At 38.3% G+C, this 19250-nt stretch overlaps 1 protein-coding gene across 4 annotated transcripts in view; it reads left to right on the forward strand.

The window, feature by feature from the left end:
- The window catches only part of mindy3 (MINDY lysine 48 deubiquitinase 3), a 51128-nt gene that overhangs the window by 22316 nt on the left and 9562 nt on the right, over positions 1–19250 (forward strand). For all 4 annotated transcript variants that reach the window (XM_017453745.3, XM_017453744.3, XM_047150153.2 and 1 more), the window contains 4 exons: positions 10366–10438; positions 14365–14437; positions 16287–16374; positions 17969–18040. In XM_017453745.3, coding sequence (XP_017309234.1) covers positions 10366–10438; positions 14365–14437; positions 16287–16374; positions 17969–18040 — 306 coding nt within the window. The remainder of the gene's footprint in view (positions 1–10365; positions 10439–14364; positions 14438–16286; positions 16375–17968; positions 18041–19250) is intronic.

A 19250-nucleotide genomic window follows, 5' to 3' on the forward strand; every position in this document is an offset into this window, starting at 1 on the left:
GGCGCTGTCTGATACTATGACCGATCATGGTTCTGTAGTATCACAGACCTGTTTTACATGGACTCGAGGTGTGTGTATCCCCTTTCTTGCACCTGGTCAGTAAATACTTTGATCAGGAAAGACTAGTCTCGATGACCCTCCTATAATTGGTGGATAAATCAGTATCCTTGATGTTTTTCCTCATAGCATCATTTTCACATCAGCACTCCCCATACATAATGCAGTCAGGATGTAGTTGGTCATTTGTATCTTGGCCACATTAAGTGACGAAAACTACCAGAGTCACTGGCGACAGTTAGAAGTCTGGCTGACAAAGACTAATGAAAGGCTACTGCAAATAAGATCATAGCTCTGTTATTACCAGAATGAAATGGAGGTGTTTATCCTTTTTATTTGTGTCAAAAACCTTGACCATATGCTTATAATTTGTTCTGTCTACATTCTAAGGATTTCAGACAATCTATTTACATGGAAATAAAAACATAAGAGTTCTCTAGTTCTGGGTTATGTCATGTTGATGTGGAGTTTGTGCAGATGACAGAAGCGTGTCGAATGTAGATTCTGTCAGACACAGCCACGCTTGTGTAATATTTTATGTTACCTTTTAAGGTTAAACTCTTCCACCAAGATGCTGCTTTTTGTTCAATTGGAGCTCCTGCAGTTACTCCTCATTCTGTCAAAAGCCTTGCCAAGCTTTTCTCACTTAAGGTCCCTAGAGCTTTACATTCAAAGGGTGTATTAAGAAATATATCTGAGTTTTCTTTCATTTCCATTTTGGGTTTTCTAGCATTTGTTGTTGGGAGGCCAGGATTAAGGTCTTGAGTAAAGAACACTAGATAAAAGCCAAATCAGTTTGGCTTTATCAATGTTTTTCCACTGACCTGAGTCTCCTGAAGCAAGATGTGAAATGGATGGGGCACCAGTCTATCACAGAACACCATGCATTTATATATATACACACACACACACTCTTATTATTTTTTAAGATTACATTTTAGTGTTATGCCGCTGCCACCACCATGTTCTAATGGATGTATGAAATGATATGAAGTGGCTGGTTTTCTGCAGATGAAACACTTGGCATTAGAGTTCACTCTAGGTTCCTGTGGACCTGCATGGCCTGATGTGGGGCTTTATACAGACAGAAATGTGCCTTACCAAATCATATACATAAAATTCAGTTGATCATATTACCTGGAGCAATCCATGAAATGTAGACTTGTACTTGTAGAAAATGATACCAGGAGAAAGGAGAGAACCCAGAGGAAACCATGTAGACTGCACCACTGTCCTGTCCTCCAAGGAGAGTGCAGGGAAACTGTGTGTGTGTGTGTGTTTGTGTGTGTGTGTGTGTTTGTGTGTGTGTGTGTCTGGTCCTGTAGAATATTTCTGAGGCTCGGTCAGCAGCTTGTGTTGGCCGTGCACACTCCTGCACAAAACTAAGCCTGCATCTCAGATCTCCTTCTATGGCCTCTTGGGTTCCTTCTGCAGTCTCCAAAGTGTACGGCTCGGTAAAGTAATAAAATCCAGACACTTTATTCCTGAACTTCTGACTCCTTTTCAATGCAATACTAAAAAAAACCCTCAGCGAGCACAGACAGCAACATGTTCACAAACACACATCTATTCCATTACCCCTCTGCTGCAGACGATAGCAAAGCCAGGCCAGAATGTTCATGACTCTGTAACCAAAAAGCATTAAGCACTTTATATGACTTCATCATCTGGCTATTATGTGTAATCTGAGTCTGACTGAGGGCATTAACCTCATCTTTATTGTTCCCTAATATAAATCAGATTTCACAATGGAGCTTGCTTTTATCTATTGTCTGTGTGAGTTGCTTTTACAGTGAAAAGCTTTTAACAAAATATAGTAATGGAGATGGAGTGTCAAAAAGGCTTTGCTTGTCTGACATTAGAACAAGCTTCTTTCAGGCTTTGTTTTAGGCTGTTTATAGTAAATTAGAGTAAATGAGTAGCGATGTAATAATATGGCTTATTGTATTGTTTGAGACAAGGTCTATTCAATACATCTAGGCATCGAACAATAGCTATATTTGTGTCTTCTTTTCTATGATTCCCTATGCCAGATCCCACTAGCCAAGTTCCCCCATCACCAACCATGGAAGGTGAAGGTTAACACACGCTTCCTCCAAGGCACATCATTCCAACCGACCACATCTGTTTAAACTGCTGCTCATACTGCATCACATGGCGGCGTAACACACACTAAAGCCCCATTCACACCTGGTAGTAACATGCCAGGTGAATGGATCATAAGTAGACAGCCGGGATACATAGCCAGTGGCACCTGGCATTATGAATACGTCTCCATGTTCCACTTTACTGACCGGATTTCATAAATCATTGTGATTGACAGGGGAGTGAGAGTATGTCATCCCTCCCACCCAGAGAGCACGGTCAATTTTGCTCCCTTGTCTCCTGGCCATGGATGAGACGTAATAAAAAATGTTAATCAAGCCTTCACTCCCTCTTCTGAAAAATCAAATGGCTTCCTCTGTGGCTACAGTGGTGTCTTATTAGTGCTATATGTAGTCACCTTCCGCTAACTACAAGATAATAGGTACATCCCAAATCACATACTTATGCACTATTGTATTCCTATTGTAGTATAAATAGTGCACGTAGTGTGTTCACAGTGAAAATTCCAACAAGAGGAAGTGCACTTCAAGTAAAACACGAAGAGTAGAAGTAGAAAAAAAAAAAAGTGTGGAATGTTGACACTTCATGCACTCAACGGTCGCAACTTTACTTGCGTAGCAGAAGAGGGGAGGGGCTACCAGGCACTGACGTTGGAATAAATTTGCTCAGAATTGGAAAAGGTCATGTTGGGCATAAACGGTAACATTGAACTAAACAGTAAGATGAAGAAATGTATTTTTATTGACTCTGGGTATTCTGCTAAAGCTAGTGGTGCCACATTACTTGCATTTGATGTCATCGACTGGGAAACAGCTTGTACTTCCAGGTTTGCAAAAAACCGTTAGTGTTCCATTTGAGACGATATTAGCCTTCTCAAGGTCATACACTAGACAATAGAGTATATAGTGCAAGTGTAAGAGCATAGTGTATAGTATGTCATTTGAGACACAGCTATTGACTGTAGCAGTGCATGCACCAAAGTGGATAGCTTGTCTGTCTGTCCATCTGGCTTAATTTTATTCTTTTTTTTTTTTTTAGTTTGTTTATAATGTGACTGGCACAATTGTTGAGTCCGAAAGTTGAATGTTCAAGGAAGAGGTCAGGGGCTAGATAAAACTTAAATTTACTAGTTAACCCACCAGACAAATAAAAGCTGCCTAGAAACTATCTTTTTATCAGTTTTTTTATTATTATTATTTTTAAAGAAGTGGTAGCTATGATGAATTAAGTACTGTAATACAGATGAAGGCAAATTAATGTGGATATGATCATGTAGCACACTGTGTTTGTGTTTGTGCCATAAACAAAAAAAATCAGCAAGTTGAAGTATTCGGTCCTTGCTTTATACATAGGAAAGTTTGCATGACTTTATTTTTCACGTTTTCATCAGTGTTTCCTCTTACCAGTCTGTTCCTAATTAATCCACCTAGTAAAATCATTGTACCATTAGTTAGATTGTTCCTCGGCCAATGTATGTAGTGCAGCAGGTGGAGAGATTCAGAGGAAGTAGCATGCACCGGGGATCCATGTTGTATCCGCCTACAAGGCATGTCTTTGGACTGGGGGAGGAAACTGGAATACCTGGGCGGAGGCAGGATCCGAACCCCCAACCCCGGAGGTGCAAGGCAGATCTGCTAACTACTAAGCCACTGTGTCCCCCTTAAATAGTTAATATAAATATAATGTATATTGTGTTCATTCGTCTCTGGTTTCAAAATTGAAAAAAACTCGATCCAAATAAAGACACGTTCATTTATTTTTTTTGTTTTAATATTGACAGTTAAATGACTGACTAACTATGTTTAAAACCCATTTTTGCTCAAAAATGCAAAAAAATTCAATATGCCTTATTTATACTTTCTTCCCGTCTTACTTTTTGAGTTGGAGTTATTTTGTTTTGTGGCATGTTCACATTTAACCCGAGTGTAATTTAACTAACTGAGAATCGTGCAGAATCCATCAGTGGCGTTGTCAAACATGTTGACATCCAAGAACATCAAACATCACTCCAAGAAGTTCGTTATGTGCTTTTCAAAGGCAGTAAGAAGGTTCCAGTAAAGGAGGATGACCTGTCCACCCGGAAAATTGGCCAGGTTTTTCACCACAATAGTTAGTTTGAGGGTCGATATACACTGGATATTCACTTTCCCCTGCGATTGTTCTATAGGGGTGACTGTCTTGCATGGATATCAATACCACCATTAGTTTTAATAATATTCAAGTATTATATACGGACATAAAACTTTTTTACTCAAAAATACCTGCGCATATTCGAGATGCATATTTAGACCTGAGAATGTTCTGACCAATATCACAGCGCAAGTTGCCTAAGGGGCCATCAGGCAATTCCACCCACTGAGTTAAATCGTCGACAGGCCCGGTTCCTGCTAGCTAAAGATGGTGGGCAGACTGAAGCTGCCTCGTGAGTGTAGAATGTGCCATTGCTTTCAGCCAATAAAAAAAGAATAATACTGCAATTTTCTGCCATTATTTTGTGATTGTTTGTGGCAGTCTACAGCCCTTCAACACACAGATTGCTTTTACCAATACACAAATCATTAAAAAAAAAAAAAAATTCAAGATTAATGTTGTCTTTGCCCATGTTCTGATTGAGTGGGCAAGACAGACGTTTTGGTGAGCTCAGACCGCCCCTGCCCATGCCTAGATCCGGCCAAAAACGTCAGCGTTGTCCACACATTAAAATCACTTATAACTATTAACATACAAAAGTTATTTAAAGGCTGTAGCAGGCTTACAGTGAGATGCCTGAGTTATTGAAATAATTGAGTATTGTATTTGTATAACGTCATGTATGTAAAATCTCACCTGTAGTACATCAGTCTGGCCACTAGGACTACTACAACTTCTGGAATGTGAAAAAAACACATTTAGGTGAATTATATCTCTAAAACATTTAAGTGAGGTGCAGCTCATTGTGAGCCTGCTACAGCCTTTAGAGTGTAAAAATGTGTGGGTTTTTTTTAATGATTTTCGTATGTTAAAACTTGGACGACAAGAAACTGTAAATGCAGCGTATTTGAAACGTTTAGCATTTTTGAGCAAAAATGGGTTTTCAACATTTCATTGTCAATAAATGGAAAAAAAAGATTTGTATTTTGTTTTTCAATTTTGAAACGAATGAACGCAATGTACATGGGCCATATTAATATATAATTATTACATGACAGAGGTAAATGTCCACAGTTTTGCGTTTCCTTATACATTACTATACTACTCTGACATCCTACCTGAGGTTGTTGTTAATCACCAGTGCAGTCTATAATTTAGGCGCCTGTGTTGGTGTCATTAATGCTGACTGCAGGTTTGATTACAGACCCGGTCGTGTTGTTTTGCAGCGGCACTGTACAGCAATAACATACAAGCACTTCTTCCCCACTGAGACAACAGTCATGTGATTCATGTTTTGCGTTGTTTTTTGTTTTGTTTTTTTTGTTTTTTTTTGGGGGGGGGGGGTTAACAAATGCAACTCTGTTGGATTGCAAAAACGCCACACTTACATAATTGTGGGTTTTTTTTTTTTTTTTTTTTTTTTTTTTAGGGTTTTATTCATTAGGGGTTGCTGCAAAATTGTCCTGATTAAATTCCTACTTATTTTTGTTTTCCCCTTATTAAGTAAACATATCTTGACATGGTAGAATAGTTTCCCCGATGGTCATTTGACAATTATTTGATGAGATGGACATTAATCGTCTCACATTCCCATTCTCCGTCTCCCGTCTTTGTACGCACATTACTTGATTTAGATGGAAATTAAAAATAGCAAATCTTTTCATTACTTGAAGGCTAAGAGTTCATTTTTCCAGCTGGCCTCAGGCATTCATTTATTTCATTTTCCGTGTGTGTGTGTGTGGGGTTGGGGAACATCTTCCAGCTGGTCCATTCTTCTGTTTTGTCCATTCTTTTGCTCTCTCACCTCCTCCTCTTATCTATTTTCTGTTCTGCGCCCTCTTCATTTCCTCTTGTCCCTCCGATCTCCTGAAAATCGGATGTGTATTTTCTTTATGAACCGTTAGTGTCTGTTTGCGAATGTTGTACAGGACCCATTCTGTGAGAGTACACAGGGAATGTTTGTTTTTGCTGTGTTTTTCTGCGTGAGTGCTCTGAGAGCGGGTATTTCAGAGCCCATTTTACTGGAACTGTATGAGCAGTACATCAGCTCATCGCATGTGAGAATGTCATCTGTCACATGAAAATGTGGTGAAATTATGTTTACAGTGGACTCGCACACAGATAAACATACAGGCTCGTGCTGAGCTCTTAGGCCTGGTTTATATATCTTCGTCTGTGTATCTGCGTACATGTGAGGGCGTCATGCATAAGCGGTCACGTACACTCACCAACTACTTTATTAGGAACACATGGACACCTGCTCAGCTGACTATGTGGCGGCAACAAAATGCATAAAATCATGCATTACACAGGTCAAAAGCTTCAGTTAACCTTCGCTTCAAACATCAGAATGTGGGTTAAAAAAAATTAGATCTCTTTGTGTTTGAGCATAGCATGGTTTTTGATGGTTGGTGGTAACTCAAATTACTACTCTTTACAACTACGGTGAGCAGAAAAGCATCTCAGCATGCACAACACATGGGGAGGATGGGTTACAACAGCAGAAGACTACATCGGGGTCCACTCATGTCAGCCAAAAACTGGACTCTGATGCTACAGTGGGCACAGGCTGACCTAAACTGGACAGCTGAATATTAGAAAAATGCAAACAGGTGCCTCACATCATAACGAGTTCTTACATAACACACCATAGCAAGAAAAGAGAAGGGTTTGTTTTCTTTTCCAATCTGTGTAAGCACTGCTTAACAAATCTTGCTTATATCTTTAATTCAAGCTCACTTTGAAGAATGCATTTGTTTATACTGTCATACTATATTTTATAAATCTATTCTGTACAAGGTCAGATCACACTAATTGATAACATATGAACTGAACTTTTTTTTTCTTTTTTTTATGGAAACAAACAATTTTAACAATTGAAGAAACAGCTCACTACATCAGAGGAACTCATGGATTTTCATGAGAACAGTGTTTTCAATCCAGTCAGATGTGTGCACTAACAAGACTGAAGAACTGTCGGGTAGTAGGCCAGATTTGAAATTTGGGACACTCCTGCTATGTGTGGAGCGAGTTCAGTGCACTCATCTCATGTCATTCATTTTCCTTTCCACACTACGTAAGCATGAACACTGGCGTACTTCCTAAACGATTAGACAGGGATCTTTTCATCTGCAGAAAGAAGCAGTGATGGAGAAGAGTGTTTGGATTTGCGTGTATGTTTGGATACTTGATTTCTTGGGTGAGATTTTGTTTGGAGGAAAAACATCTTGTCTGTTTTATCTTTGGTTTATCGTAGAGAAGCTGCTGATGACCAAATAAAATCACACAGTGGCGTGGCTGTCTTTGTGTTTATACACTAATAGCGAAACACATGCATGCTGTCTAGGCCAGGGGTCGTCAACTGGCAGATCGCTGTCCGGATGTGGACCCAGAGTATTGAAGCACACCAAACTGAGAACTCCGAAAAATACTGTAGCAGAGCCAATCTTTTTATTTTTATTTTTTAAAATGTGATTTATTTTAGAACGAATGAATGAAGAATATTTAGTTGAAGGCAGCTCATCGGACCAGGGAATAGCTACAGATCTAGACACATTATCTCAGAATGTGGCGAGTTTTTTCGACTTTCATAGGTTTTTCATTTTATTTACTTTCTCTGGTCTGATTGGTGAAGTGAAGACATGACTTGTTTAAAAAACACTCAACAGTGGAAACAGAGTGTTTAAAAATTAATGAACAGAGAAGTATGCTTCTATTCTCCCCACATCAAATTCAAAACTGATGTCTCATCTGTTCAGCGTCCATTGAGCTGGTGGTAACATGAAGCTCTATGATGGAACAAAATATAACCACTTCAGATTGTTCTATTTATAACCATAAACTACTCCCTAATCATAACTAATAGTAAAGAAATAAAAGGTAACTTGTTACCATTCAGTCAATTCTAGTTTTGTATCCTAAGCAAGGAATTTATGTAACTGAACTTTTACAAAGTTCAGTTGTGTAACCCTGGTCTAAACTAACATCTTAATAGTTGTACAAGACCTTAGAATTAACATGCCACATGATTGACAGGCAAGTAGATAGGGCAAGTAGGCATCCTTATCCTGACAGGTCAAAAGTTGGTGGTCTTATTGGTGCATCCTGGAAAAGAAACAGCTGTTTTTCCTCTTAGCAATCATTTTATTTAATTACAGGATCTGAGGATGCAGATTACTTTATTGTATACTGCTTCATTATGATTTGTATCCTTTTGCACTTACAAAGGCAAAGGAAGATGTAAGGATACAGTAAGAATACAACATGCTGCAATTTCCTAATACACTACTTACACCTTCTTGCTCAAGTTTCTGTAATATGTTATGACCGAAAGTGTCAGGTGCGTTGTCATGATTAGGCTTATGCGATATAATAATTTAATACTCTCTACACTGTATTAGATGATATCCCGTTATTTTTACTCTGGTTATATTATAATTCCAGACCTGCCTAGCTTATGCATTTTGTATAAGAGCTTTGGTTTGGAGTACAATTACATTTTACATTTATTCATTTAGCAGACGCTTTTATCAAAATGAGGAAATACAAGCAAAGCAATATATCAAGCGGAGAACAATACAAGTAGTGCTACCATACAAGATCTTTTAATTGAGTTCTAGAAGAAGCAAAGTGTGCAGAGTAGTGATGTAAGTGCCAAAGTAGGGTTATTTGGGGGTTTTTCTTTTTGTTTTGGGGGGAGTTGGTTACGTGTTCATGGAAGAGGTGGGTCTTTAGCTGTTTTTGAAGATATTGAGGTTGGAAGTTCAGCCTCACACAGTATAGTAGTTATTAATCAGAATTACACCAAAAGAGCAGTCTTTTTTCGGGCCAAACGACATATGGTTCTGAAAAATGTCAGCAATTTTGTAATCGATTTGTAAAAAGATTATATTGAGAATGTGCTGTAATTTTTATTTTCTTTTTTTAAACCACTTTGTACATGCTACTGCACAATCATCTAAAACTCCATCATCCAATCTGAGTTTCCACTGCCAGCAAGCAGTTCCCGACTGCACAGCGGGTAATATTATTACACCCTCCCGTACTTTTATTAAATGTGAATTAGTGGGAATGCTTGTTTGCTGTCTTTTATTTTAGCATGTACAATAAGTTCTGGATGATTTAAATTGCTTATTACCATTTAAAAATGATAAATGTGCAGAAGCAGGGAACAATCAACATCATGAAAGTCTAGTCATGATCATTTGTGACGTTTTGGTCACTTTAAAGTTTCGTGTAATGTTCTGTGCAGAATACTGGACTGAAGAATACTTTTAATTATATTTATTATCATGTGTCCTATGCCTACCACTAAAGAAAAGTTCTGGGTAAATGAATTTCGAGATGCCCTCATTCTGTGAGACTTGTGCTGTTCAGCTCAGCTTGCAAATTCTAGTTAGTATTCTTGTATATACAAAAAATGTGCAGTAGATCTCACCATGCCCTTGTCTAAGACCCACAGATTGTGTGAAATGTTTTTTTCAATCGGAGTGATTTGTCACTGCTCATTGTCTGAAGCCGGAGTGTTGACACAGTTAAGATGTTAAAAGGGCTCAGTTCCAATTCGGTGATTAGATTGTATCCACACCGCATTTAAAGCACTGCAGCTGTTCACCGTCTGCCTGGAGTCAGTTAGTTCATAATCCAGAATGAGACATTTCGAGACTTATTCCAAAAATGCTAAATAAACATCTCCTCATGGAAAACCTCACCATATCAACAAATACATGCATTCTTTAACCCATTTGTTTGGAGGGTCTATTATAAAAGTCCCTGTGTAAGTTGTTAGTATTGAAACAATAATGTATTAGAGCGAGTGCAATAATATAAACCTTGTAGACTGAGCTGCTGTTAAAGGAAATTAATGAACACCTTCTGACCAGTCAGAATTGAGAACTTAACAGCACTGATGTATAATATATTGTTATTAATCATAATATAAAAACAAAAGTCTAAAATGGCTCAATGGAATAGTACACTCACCAACCAACGGTGCTTATTTAATTGAGTTTCCAGAATTAACAAGCCTCCTTCTCTTTTTTTCTCCCCCCCCCCACCCTTCTCACTCTGCAGGAGATGTCTCTGGTGGCCCCTGAGTCACCGTCAGAACAAGCCAGAAGAGTCTTTCAGACCTTCGATCCAGAAGGTAAAACAATCCCACAGAAAGACACACATCATAACAACTTTACTGTTCATTTGTTATTCAAGAAGGAAGATCAACACAAAGTCTCTAGAGATCAATTGAAGTTAGAAAGGCAATTAAAAATGCAGTTAGAAAGGCAGAGAGTTAAAGATGGATGAATGGAATGGAGATGATCTAACAGCATGAAAAAGGCTCTAGATGGGGGGGGGGGGCACTTCTTGAGTTTATTTGTCTCACTGCCTGTCAGAGCAAAGGAGGAAAACCAGCATTCAGACTGTTTATTTTCTTGTTCCAGGGAGAATAGACAGCCAGCGGACAAGAGAGAGTCTGAATGTTTTTGATAGATTTCGTGATTTTCAGTTGTCTTTGTGTTTCCGCCTTATGGGCAGAATGCATTATGCAAAGACCTCAGTCATTGAGTGTCCCAACCATGATTAACCAGTACGGAGTATGTTTACATGTGGCACTATTCATGGAATGAATTCTCAATGAGCGAAGGGGTGGGGGGACAAAAAACATAATAATATTAACAAACATACCCCACCACCATTCCCATTTTCTGCCCCAAAGCAGTTCTGGTCCTTCATTATATCCTTCCTCAGTGCATCATTAGGAGGGGGTGTCCCCAGTGCTTAATTTCCCTCTAAATCCCTGTGTGTTTATAGAAGATTGTATACTTATTTTTTTTAAACACTGTTGTCTCTATTGTTTAAAAGTGGTTTTCTTTAATTTGATCCTGTAATGCAATATTTTATCAGGAGTTTTTCTTTTCCAAAACTGATGCTGAAACCTTCAATATGAGCCAACACCAAGCCTATATTTTCTTTAAAGATTACTAACTTTGTTTTTACATTTTTTAAAATACTGAAGAACTGCAATGTTGAACTCTTTCACAGAAAAATCACTTGAATTGTAATTATAATAAAGTATAAATATAATAAATTAAGTCCTAACACAAGTTAGGGAAAAAAGCAGTCAAGTCTCCATCCATCGATCCATTTTCCATGTGACGTGCATGTGATGCGCATGATTCGATGAGGACTTTGGCTGAATGTGTGTTATGATGAAGTCAAATGATGCGTCTTAGTCTAAATCTGCGTTAATTTTTTAAAAATTACAAGTTCCTCTGAATATTGCAGAGTTTCCTAATTTCTGTGATCACAAAATCGTGAAATCCTGGAGGGACTGATAGTAGTACATACAGTTGGACAGTTTTGTTAGTTCTTTTTTAATAATGGAAGAAAGTAGTCCTATTCTACTTAGCTTCAGCTTTCCAGGCAACCAAAACATGGGACTGGGTAACACAGAGCTTCCACTTGCCTGATGGGCTAGCTAATAAATTTATAATTTGTCTACCCTGGTTATGTGTATCATCTCACATGTCCATGCCAGCATATCTCTAGTACAGGAAGTATTTTCTGTAGTTCTCCTTTATTTATTGCTCACAGTTTGGAAGCCTCGGTCCTGAAGCTTCCTGAGGGATCGGCAGGTATACAGAGGAGTGAAATTAGGGGACAGACCAGGAGGAAACTTTAGCCTTACCTATAAAACCATGCGTCTGGCTTTTTAAACATACATTAATCAGGAAAACCATGTGACTTATGGCTATTAGTTTGTAAGTATGTTAAAATTGCGTAATGTTAAGGCAACATAATGAAACATTTTAAATCTGATCCAAACTCTGTGCACTTGTATTAGTCACAAAAAATGGAATGGCAATTCATTAGTCTTTTCTCAATGACTGGATGCAATTCAAGCATTATTTCTTACAAAATAAACAACATGTTTGTCTGTCTTTTATCAGAACAATATGTAGTGTCTGTTTCCGATTCATCTCATATGATACTGTTTGTAGATGTCAAACAAAAGACTTGAAAAATGAAAGATCGCACACATGAGAGCAGAAATTTTTTAAAGGGTAAGTATGCCACAAAAGACATTCGACCTTTCAGATGTCTGAATATTTGAATGCACAGAAGTCAGGACAGATGGCATACTGTTTTTGTAACAACAAGGATTTGTTTTGTTTTGTTTTTAAATTGGAAGCAACATATGCAGCAAGATGTCCTAACATCACACTGTAAACTATCCTGTAGTTCAAAATGGGTACTACATTTACCAGTCAGTACAGGATTTCGCTGAGTTCGAAAGCTATAGTTATTCTGAAACATTGCAAGCTCTTCTGAATATTGCGAAGTTTGCTTGATTTTTGCATTCATTTCTGCTATCACAAAATCGCGAAATCCCTGAGAGACTGATTTACTTAGTATACACTTTGTATAATGACGTCTTTACAATAACATTGACGCTCTTGTGTTATTTTGTGGATAGACACATTAACAGAGAACTTTCAGAACCGCTGAAAGTGATCTAAGCAAATGGTTTTGTCTGCAGTAGCCTGTAGTTAAACTTCTAATGGTAGAGAGTGTTTTTAATATTTAATATTTACAGGGCACAGAAATGAATTTGAGAATTTTGGGTCTTAAAATGGAGACACTGCCTTGAACCCCAGCATTTACGGCAATTGAGTACTGAATACACTCTTTAATACCATTCTCCAGGGGTAGAAATACTGATATTCTGGATAGAATATTGTGTTGTCTGTGAAACCAGTATGGATAATACAATAGAAAGGCATGTTCTCTGCATTTTGCTCTGTTGTAGCTGTAGGTGTGGAACATGTCCACGCTTTTCCTAGTTGTACATTTTGAGCGTGTTTTTAAACTTCCGCTTTAAGCCAAATGACATGCTTGGTTTTGAGACAGAAACAATACTTTTCAGAACAGAACAATCATTTTTCCTTTCTGTTGTGTAGGTAAACACACGAGTGTAAATGTGATCTAGAGGCTGATAGAATCCTTTAAAGTGTGTTTGTGAGGTAGAGGCATTGTGCTGTTCTGGACCAGGTTTAAAGGAGAATTCTGGCATAAAACAAGAATTTAATACATCATTTATTATGGCATGTAGTATTCTGTTGCACAGGACTGCATTGCGTACTGTCAACATTTTGCTACAGTACCCAGAATGCATGGGGGACATGGCCAGAATTCAGCCACAGTGGCATCTTTTGGTTTTTCCATATATGCATCTATCTAGCACAAGTTCCACTGTTGTACAGCACAAGAGTCCCACCACCTGCTGCATTGTAAACATTGGCTGAGATGCAGCGGTTGTGCTAGGTGCAGGGATGGCAAACGGTCTTGTCAGAATCGGGGCCAAATCAAGCGGTCATATACATATCTCCTAGTGAACATAAAGATGCTAAACAGATACGGTTATCTTTTACATGTGATGAGTGGACATAACACCACAGCTCATAGCCACAATAACGTCACAGAAGTTAAAAACCAGGCCATTAAATGTTTGTGAACCTAATTGTGTGTTATTGAAATAGTAGTTCTTTTTTCCCCATTTTTATGTGTTTTGACTTCTGTCTTCTCTTTTGGCATCTTGGGACCAATGTAAATGGAGATTTGCCCTCTCCATGTTTAGTGTTTGTTAATTAAATGCTTTCACTGAGGCAAAGGCTTTCGCGGTATCATTTCTCCAAATAATAAAACTCGCAGAACATTGTTTAACCACAGTTATTATGTACAGAGAATGGAAGTGATGGAGAATTGGTTAAGAATGGTAACCCAAAAGCATGCAGCAAGATACAAGTGAAAAGCTACAGATGGAGGATGGGTGGGAGAGAGGGGAAAAAAAAGTGATGGCTACATGATGATGGATAAGAGGAGCTGCTATTAAGCATAAATCCTGTCCTACGGTTGACTTGTTTTGTTTTGTGTCATCTCATGTTACATGGCTTTAAAGAAAGATTCAGGGTTAAGTTTTGTTATACCATTTTTTTTATTATTTTTTTTTTTGCTCATTATTCCCCTAGCAGTAGGACTAACCATATGTTTCCTCTTATCTACTTTTCTCTTTAGATAACGGGTTCATTCCTGACACACTGCTCGAGGACGTTATGAAGGCTTTAGATCTGGTCTCGGAGCCTGAGTAGTAAGTTTGTGCATGGATGACTGTAATATTTTCAGTGTTAACAGTAGTCGGATGTTTTTGTGCGAGAGTGTATATATGTGGACGTGTGTGCGCGCACGTAAAAAGAAGCACCTGCACTCCCTCCTTAGTCCACCCACAAACTTTTGTTTCGCATTTTCCTGGGTCAGTCTCTACAGGATGAGAAGGAAAGACAGAGAAACAGAGGAAAATAATCCCTCTCTTTCATCTCAGTTCTGTTAAAGTGATACAGAAGGTCCAGAGGGTCAGCACATCCAGATGCAGTTCCCCAGAGCAGACCTTTGCTACAAACACACACTCCAGAGCAGACTGGTGGATCTCTGTAACTCTCGCATCATAAACAGCTCATTTCCAGCCCTAACTTTAGGAGGAAAGTTTCTGTGGAGTGGTTGATAACCAAGAGATCTCGTCATGAAACTGCACGGATTGTTATACATGATTGCTGTAAGACAAAGTGTATCATTTGTTCATCACTGTGCAAGAGCTGTGCCGTGTCAGTCATCGCAGGCATTCATAGCATAAATATATGTGAGTGAACTGGATTGGACATAATGTCAACATTAGTTCGGTAGCAATCTCTTTCATGTCAACATCGGGTCAGTGCATCCCTAATACTGTATGTGTGTATAAATCTGTACTCCTGCATCCAGTGTCGTAAAAAAAATCTATCTTCTGTTCCAAGTACATCATACGAAAATAATCAGACTGGGTGTTGTGATAATGCATAGCAGATGTTTACATATAGTCCACAAGACACAATAATAACTGAATTCACACAAATGAACCAGTTCAAAAGTTTACATTATCTTGATTCTTAATAATGTGTGTCGTTACCTGGATGATCAACGATTTTGATGTTTTGTGAGAGTTGTTCATGAGTCCCTTGTTTGTCCTGAGCAGTTAAACTGCCCACTGTTCCAAAAATCCAACACTACTGTAAACACATATCGTATATGAAAGAAATGCCTTTGAGAATCGTGATATGATTTTGTAAATTTTTTTTTTTTTTTTTTTAAGTTTATTTATTTATTTTTTTGGTCAAATCGTCCACCCTTACTGCTGAGAACCCGGAACTCAGAGTTCTCTGTCTTGAAGACTCTTGTCTGGCGGAAAACTTACTGACTGTTACCATAGCATCACCATATCAAAGATTTATGCATTTTCTTTAAGGAAAACATTTTGGAATCTCTATATTATGTAGCCTTATATGCCATACAAGTTAGAGTGAATGAGTCAATAATACAGAAACAATAAACGTATTAGAACAAGCGCATTAATATAAACCTGTGATTTACCTTGCGGTTGGAACTACAGTACTGTTTGATATGCTGTAATAGAAGATGAATGAACACATTCTGAGCAATCAGAAGAATTAAACAACACAAATAATCTCAGTGAGTGTGACATCTGTATTTTCCCCAATTTGTGTGTGTGGTTGAGCAAGTTTTGCAGATCATGCTTCCTTAAAAAGGAAAAGTCTGGTGATTTCAGAAATCAGCATAGTTGTGTTGAAATAAAGGCCAGATTCCAGACATTACTCATGGCTATTTATAACTTATGAACCTTCTATTCCTGGACATCGTAACTCTTCATTAGAGCCCAGTATTTCAACACTTACTTACTTTTTCTCATTTGTGCACACAGATACTATGCATCTTTATATCAAATTTTTTTTAACTTTTTTTTTTTTAACATTAGCACACTGTATGTATCTGCGTGCAATAGAATATAAATATTGTATTTTCCTTCCTCTCTTTCTCTCTCTCTCTCTCTCTCTCTCTCTCTCTCTCTCTCTCTCACATATACAATGTCTCATGTTTTTTGACAACAGTGTCAATCTGATGAAGAGTAAGCTGGATCCAGAGGGACTAGGAATTGTTCTGTTGGGTCCATTCCTGCTCGAGTTCTTCCCTGATCAGGTAACGCACAGCATTCTGTATTGTGCCAAATCACTCACATTGTTCTTGTTAGTTGGTGAAATTTCAGTTCAAATCATAATACCGCCAGACAGCTACTGTTTGGCGTTTGTGCTGCTCAGCGACGGTACTGTACTTGGAGGTTATGCCTCATTTGTATGCTGATTCCTATTTTCCAGGCTTTTTGTTTGTTTGTACCCACCTGAAGGTGCTGTGACTTGTGCATTATGTTGTGTATGTTCATGTTTATAACTTGTGGTATAATCTCATGCAATCTCATGTGGCGTTTATAAGGAGTATTTTGTAGTTTAAAAACAAAATGGCCTTCTGAGTGGTATAAATAATTATAAAGAAGAATAATAAGAAAAATTAAACAGCAATACATCTACATTTTGTATTACCTTCACCAACTGTGGTTTTAAAAAAAATAATAATAATTATAAGCTTATCAACAGCTCGAGTGACTTTTTTGAGCTGAAGGTAGCGACTGTCCTGCACTCGATGCAGCTCTCCATTCTTTTATTACTGGATTAAGTAATAAAATCCTGTAATAATATAATACAATATAAATAAGCTTAAACACTCAGCTGTTTGCTTTGTCTGCAGCTAAATGTAAGTTAAACTATCCATGTTTTATCATTTATGCTGTTAGACCGGAGCCGTCCCGACCACCGATATGCACTAAGGTTTTTGTGGTAAAATTCTGGTTTTCCTCTCCCTGCTTTTTTCATGATTTTCATGTTTGCAATATTGGCAGCCCTGGTGCTGTAATATGACTTCCCCTTAGCTCGTCTCTTCTTTTAGTCTGTGTGCTGAATATCTGGGTGAAGGACAGGGAAAGAGAGAATGACGCTTGTAATTGGCATGCTGTTGCAGCTTCTCTGGATGTGTGTTAAATAGATTAGGGGTTTAGGGATAAGTTTTGGCAAAAAGCCTTCAATTACTGTTGAGTCAAACATTCAAATATTCAAACATCATTTCAGACACACATATACATTATTGCCAGCGGTACACGGCTAGACGGAGTTCTTTTGGCTCCTTATACAAGTGTGTTTTTGGGTCTCAGTGAGGCATAGAGCTGGGCCCTGGGACTTTTTTTGGCTTGCTAGAGCATTCGCTGCTATTTGGTAACCGCAGGTTCTGTGATTGTTTGAACTGTTTGATCGTTGTGCTTTATGTCCAGAAAAATGCTTTCATTTCTAACTGTTGCATGAGCGGCATAATTTCATTCACTTTGATTAGTTTGTGCTGGACAGAGATCTTTGAGCATTTCTTTGGAATGGAAAAGAATTATTAATGTTCTGTGCAACAACATTGTACAGTGAGGTTGAGTCTGTCAGTCTGAATGATCCGTTTATTTTGTGGCTCTCAATCCCAAAATTGGGAGTCTACATTTCATTACATGTACTTGTTTTACCCATGCAAATACACCTGATATGAATTATGAAAGACCTACTCAATCAGAGCTGTTAATCTGTGGCGAGACTGGGACAGGGAAGGACTGCATGTGGTTATCTTTAAAGGTGGTCTTACACTTGAGCGCACAGACACACACACTCACTCACTCACTCACTCATGGATCCTCTTGCCATTGCAGGACTCAGGGATTCCAGACTCATTTCCTGTGTACCACTATAACGGCCTGAAGCAGTCCAACCACAATGAGAAGGTAACACGCACACACAACCTCACCCATATCATGCCCATGCACACTATACACACACCAGTGCACATTAGCACTAGTTGGAGTGCTTGATCCCTTCTAAATGTGATTATTGAAACTGTGTTTGTGCATCTACCTCTGACGCATTTCAGCAGCCTACTCACTACACTACTAGTCTCCTTATGGTTAGTCAACTGTTTCTGGCTTTAAAGGTCGACACTTGCTGAAGACACATTCGCAATGGGATGAAGAAATGGACAGGTTTAAATAGATAAACTAATCAGAAGGTAGCTGAAAATGGGTGAATGCAATAATGTCACAATGACTAGGGCAATAAACCAGTGTCAAGACAAAGAGGTGGAGACGTGACTAGAATCAAAACAAAACACACATGGACAGTAATTAAAAAAAAAAGAGCATTCCTGCGTAGTAATAGCTCTTAGGCGCAGCGCATGCTAAGGGGGTATTACATGACAATACACGTCACATGATATGGATATTGCGTCTGTTTGTCTTTTAGTCACATTGCTCACCATCTTGTGATGCAGAAAATAAAGAAATCCCTGCTTTGTGTGCAGTGGATTGCACAGATGAAGGCTAAGATTGTGAGAACAATGTGCCCTTTAAATTAAATACATCTTTATCTGCAATTTAAGCTTCATATCAGTGTACATGTCCAGCAAAATACAGTATAAGGAGTAGAGATGCATCAACACCCTTTATGTTTGGGGGCATGTCATGTCGCTCTGTTTATGTTGGTTGCTGCTAGCAATGAGTTTTATTTTTAAGATATTATGGCATTTAAACAGTGTCTTTAGTGTGAGGTCGGAGCAGTCTGAATGCACAGAGCAAAATTAGCAAGCACCTCGCATTGTGAGCAAAGTGTAGACCCTGGTGAACAAAGTGAAATGGCACATGCTTGTCTCACTGCTTGCTGAACTGAACTTCTTTCATGTGTGATAGCATGCTCACTTCACTGCTCCGTGCTCTCAAAAACCTTTGTGCGCATGCAGTTCGCAACATCTTGTGTTCCTTTTAATGCTTGCTGCGTGCTTTGTCGGCCATTCTCACACTAAGAATGAAAGATGCTATTTATACATTTGTGTGTTTTGATATATATATATATATATATATATATATATATATATATATATATATATATATATATATATATATATATATATATACACACACATACACACACACAGTATCTCAC

This window comes from Ictalurus punctatus, chromosome 23 (genome assembly GCF_001660625.3).
Source record: "Ictalurus punctatus breed USDA103 chromosome 23, Coco_2.0, whole genome shotgun sequence".
In the NCBI taxonomy this organism is placed as follows: Eukaryota; Metazoa; Chordata; class Actinopteri; order Siluriformes; family Ictaluridae; genus Ictalurus; species Ictalurus punctatus.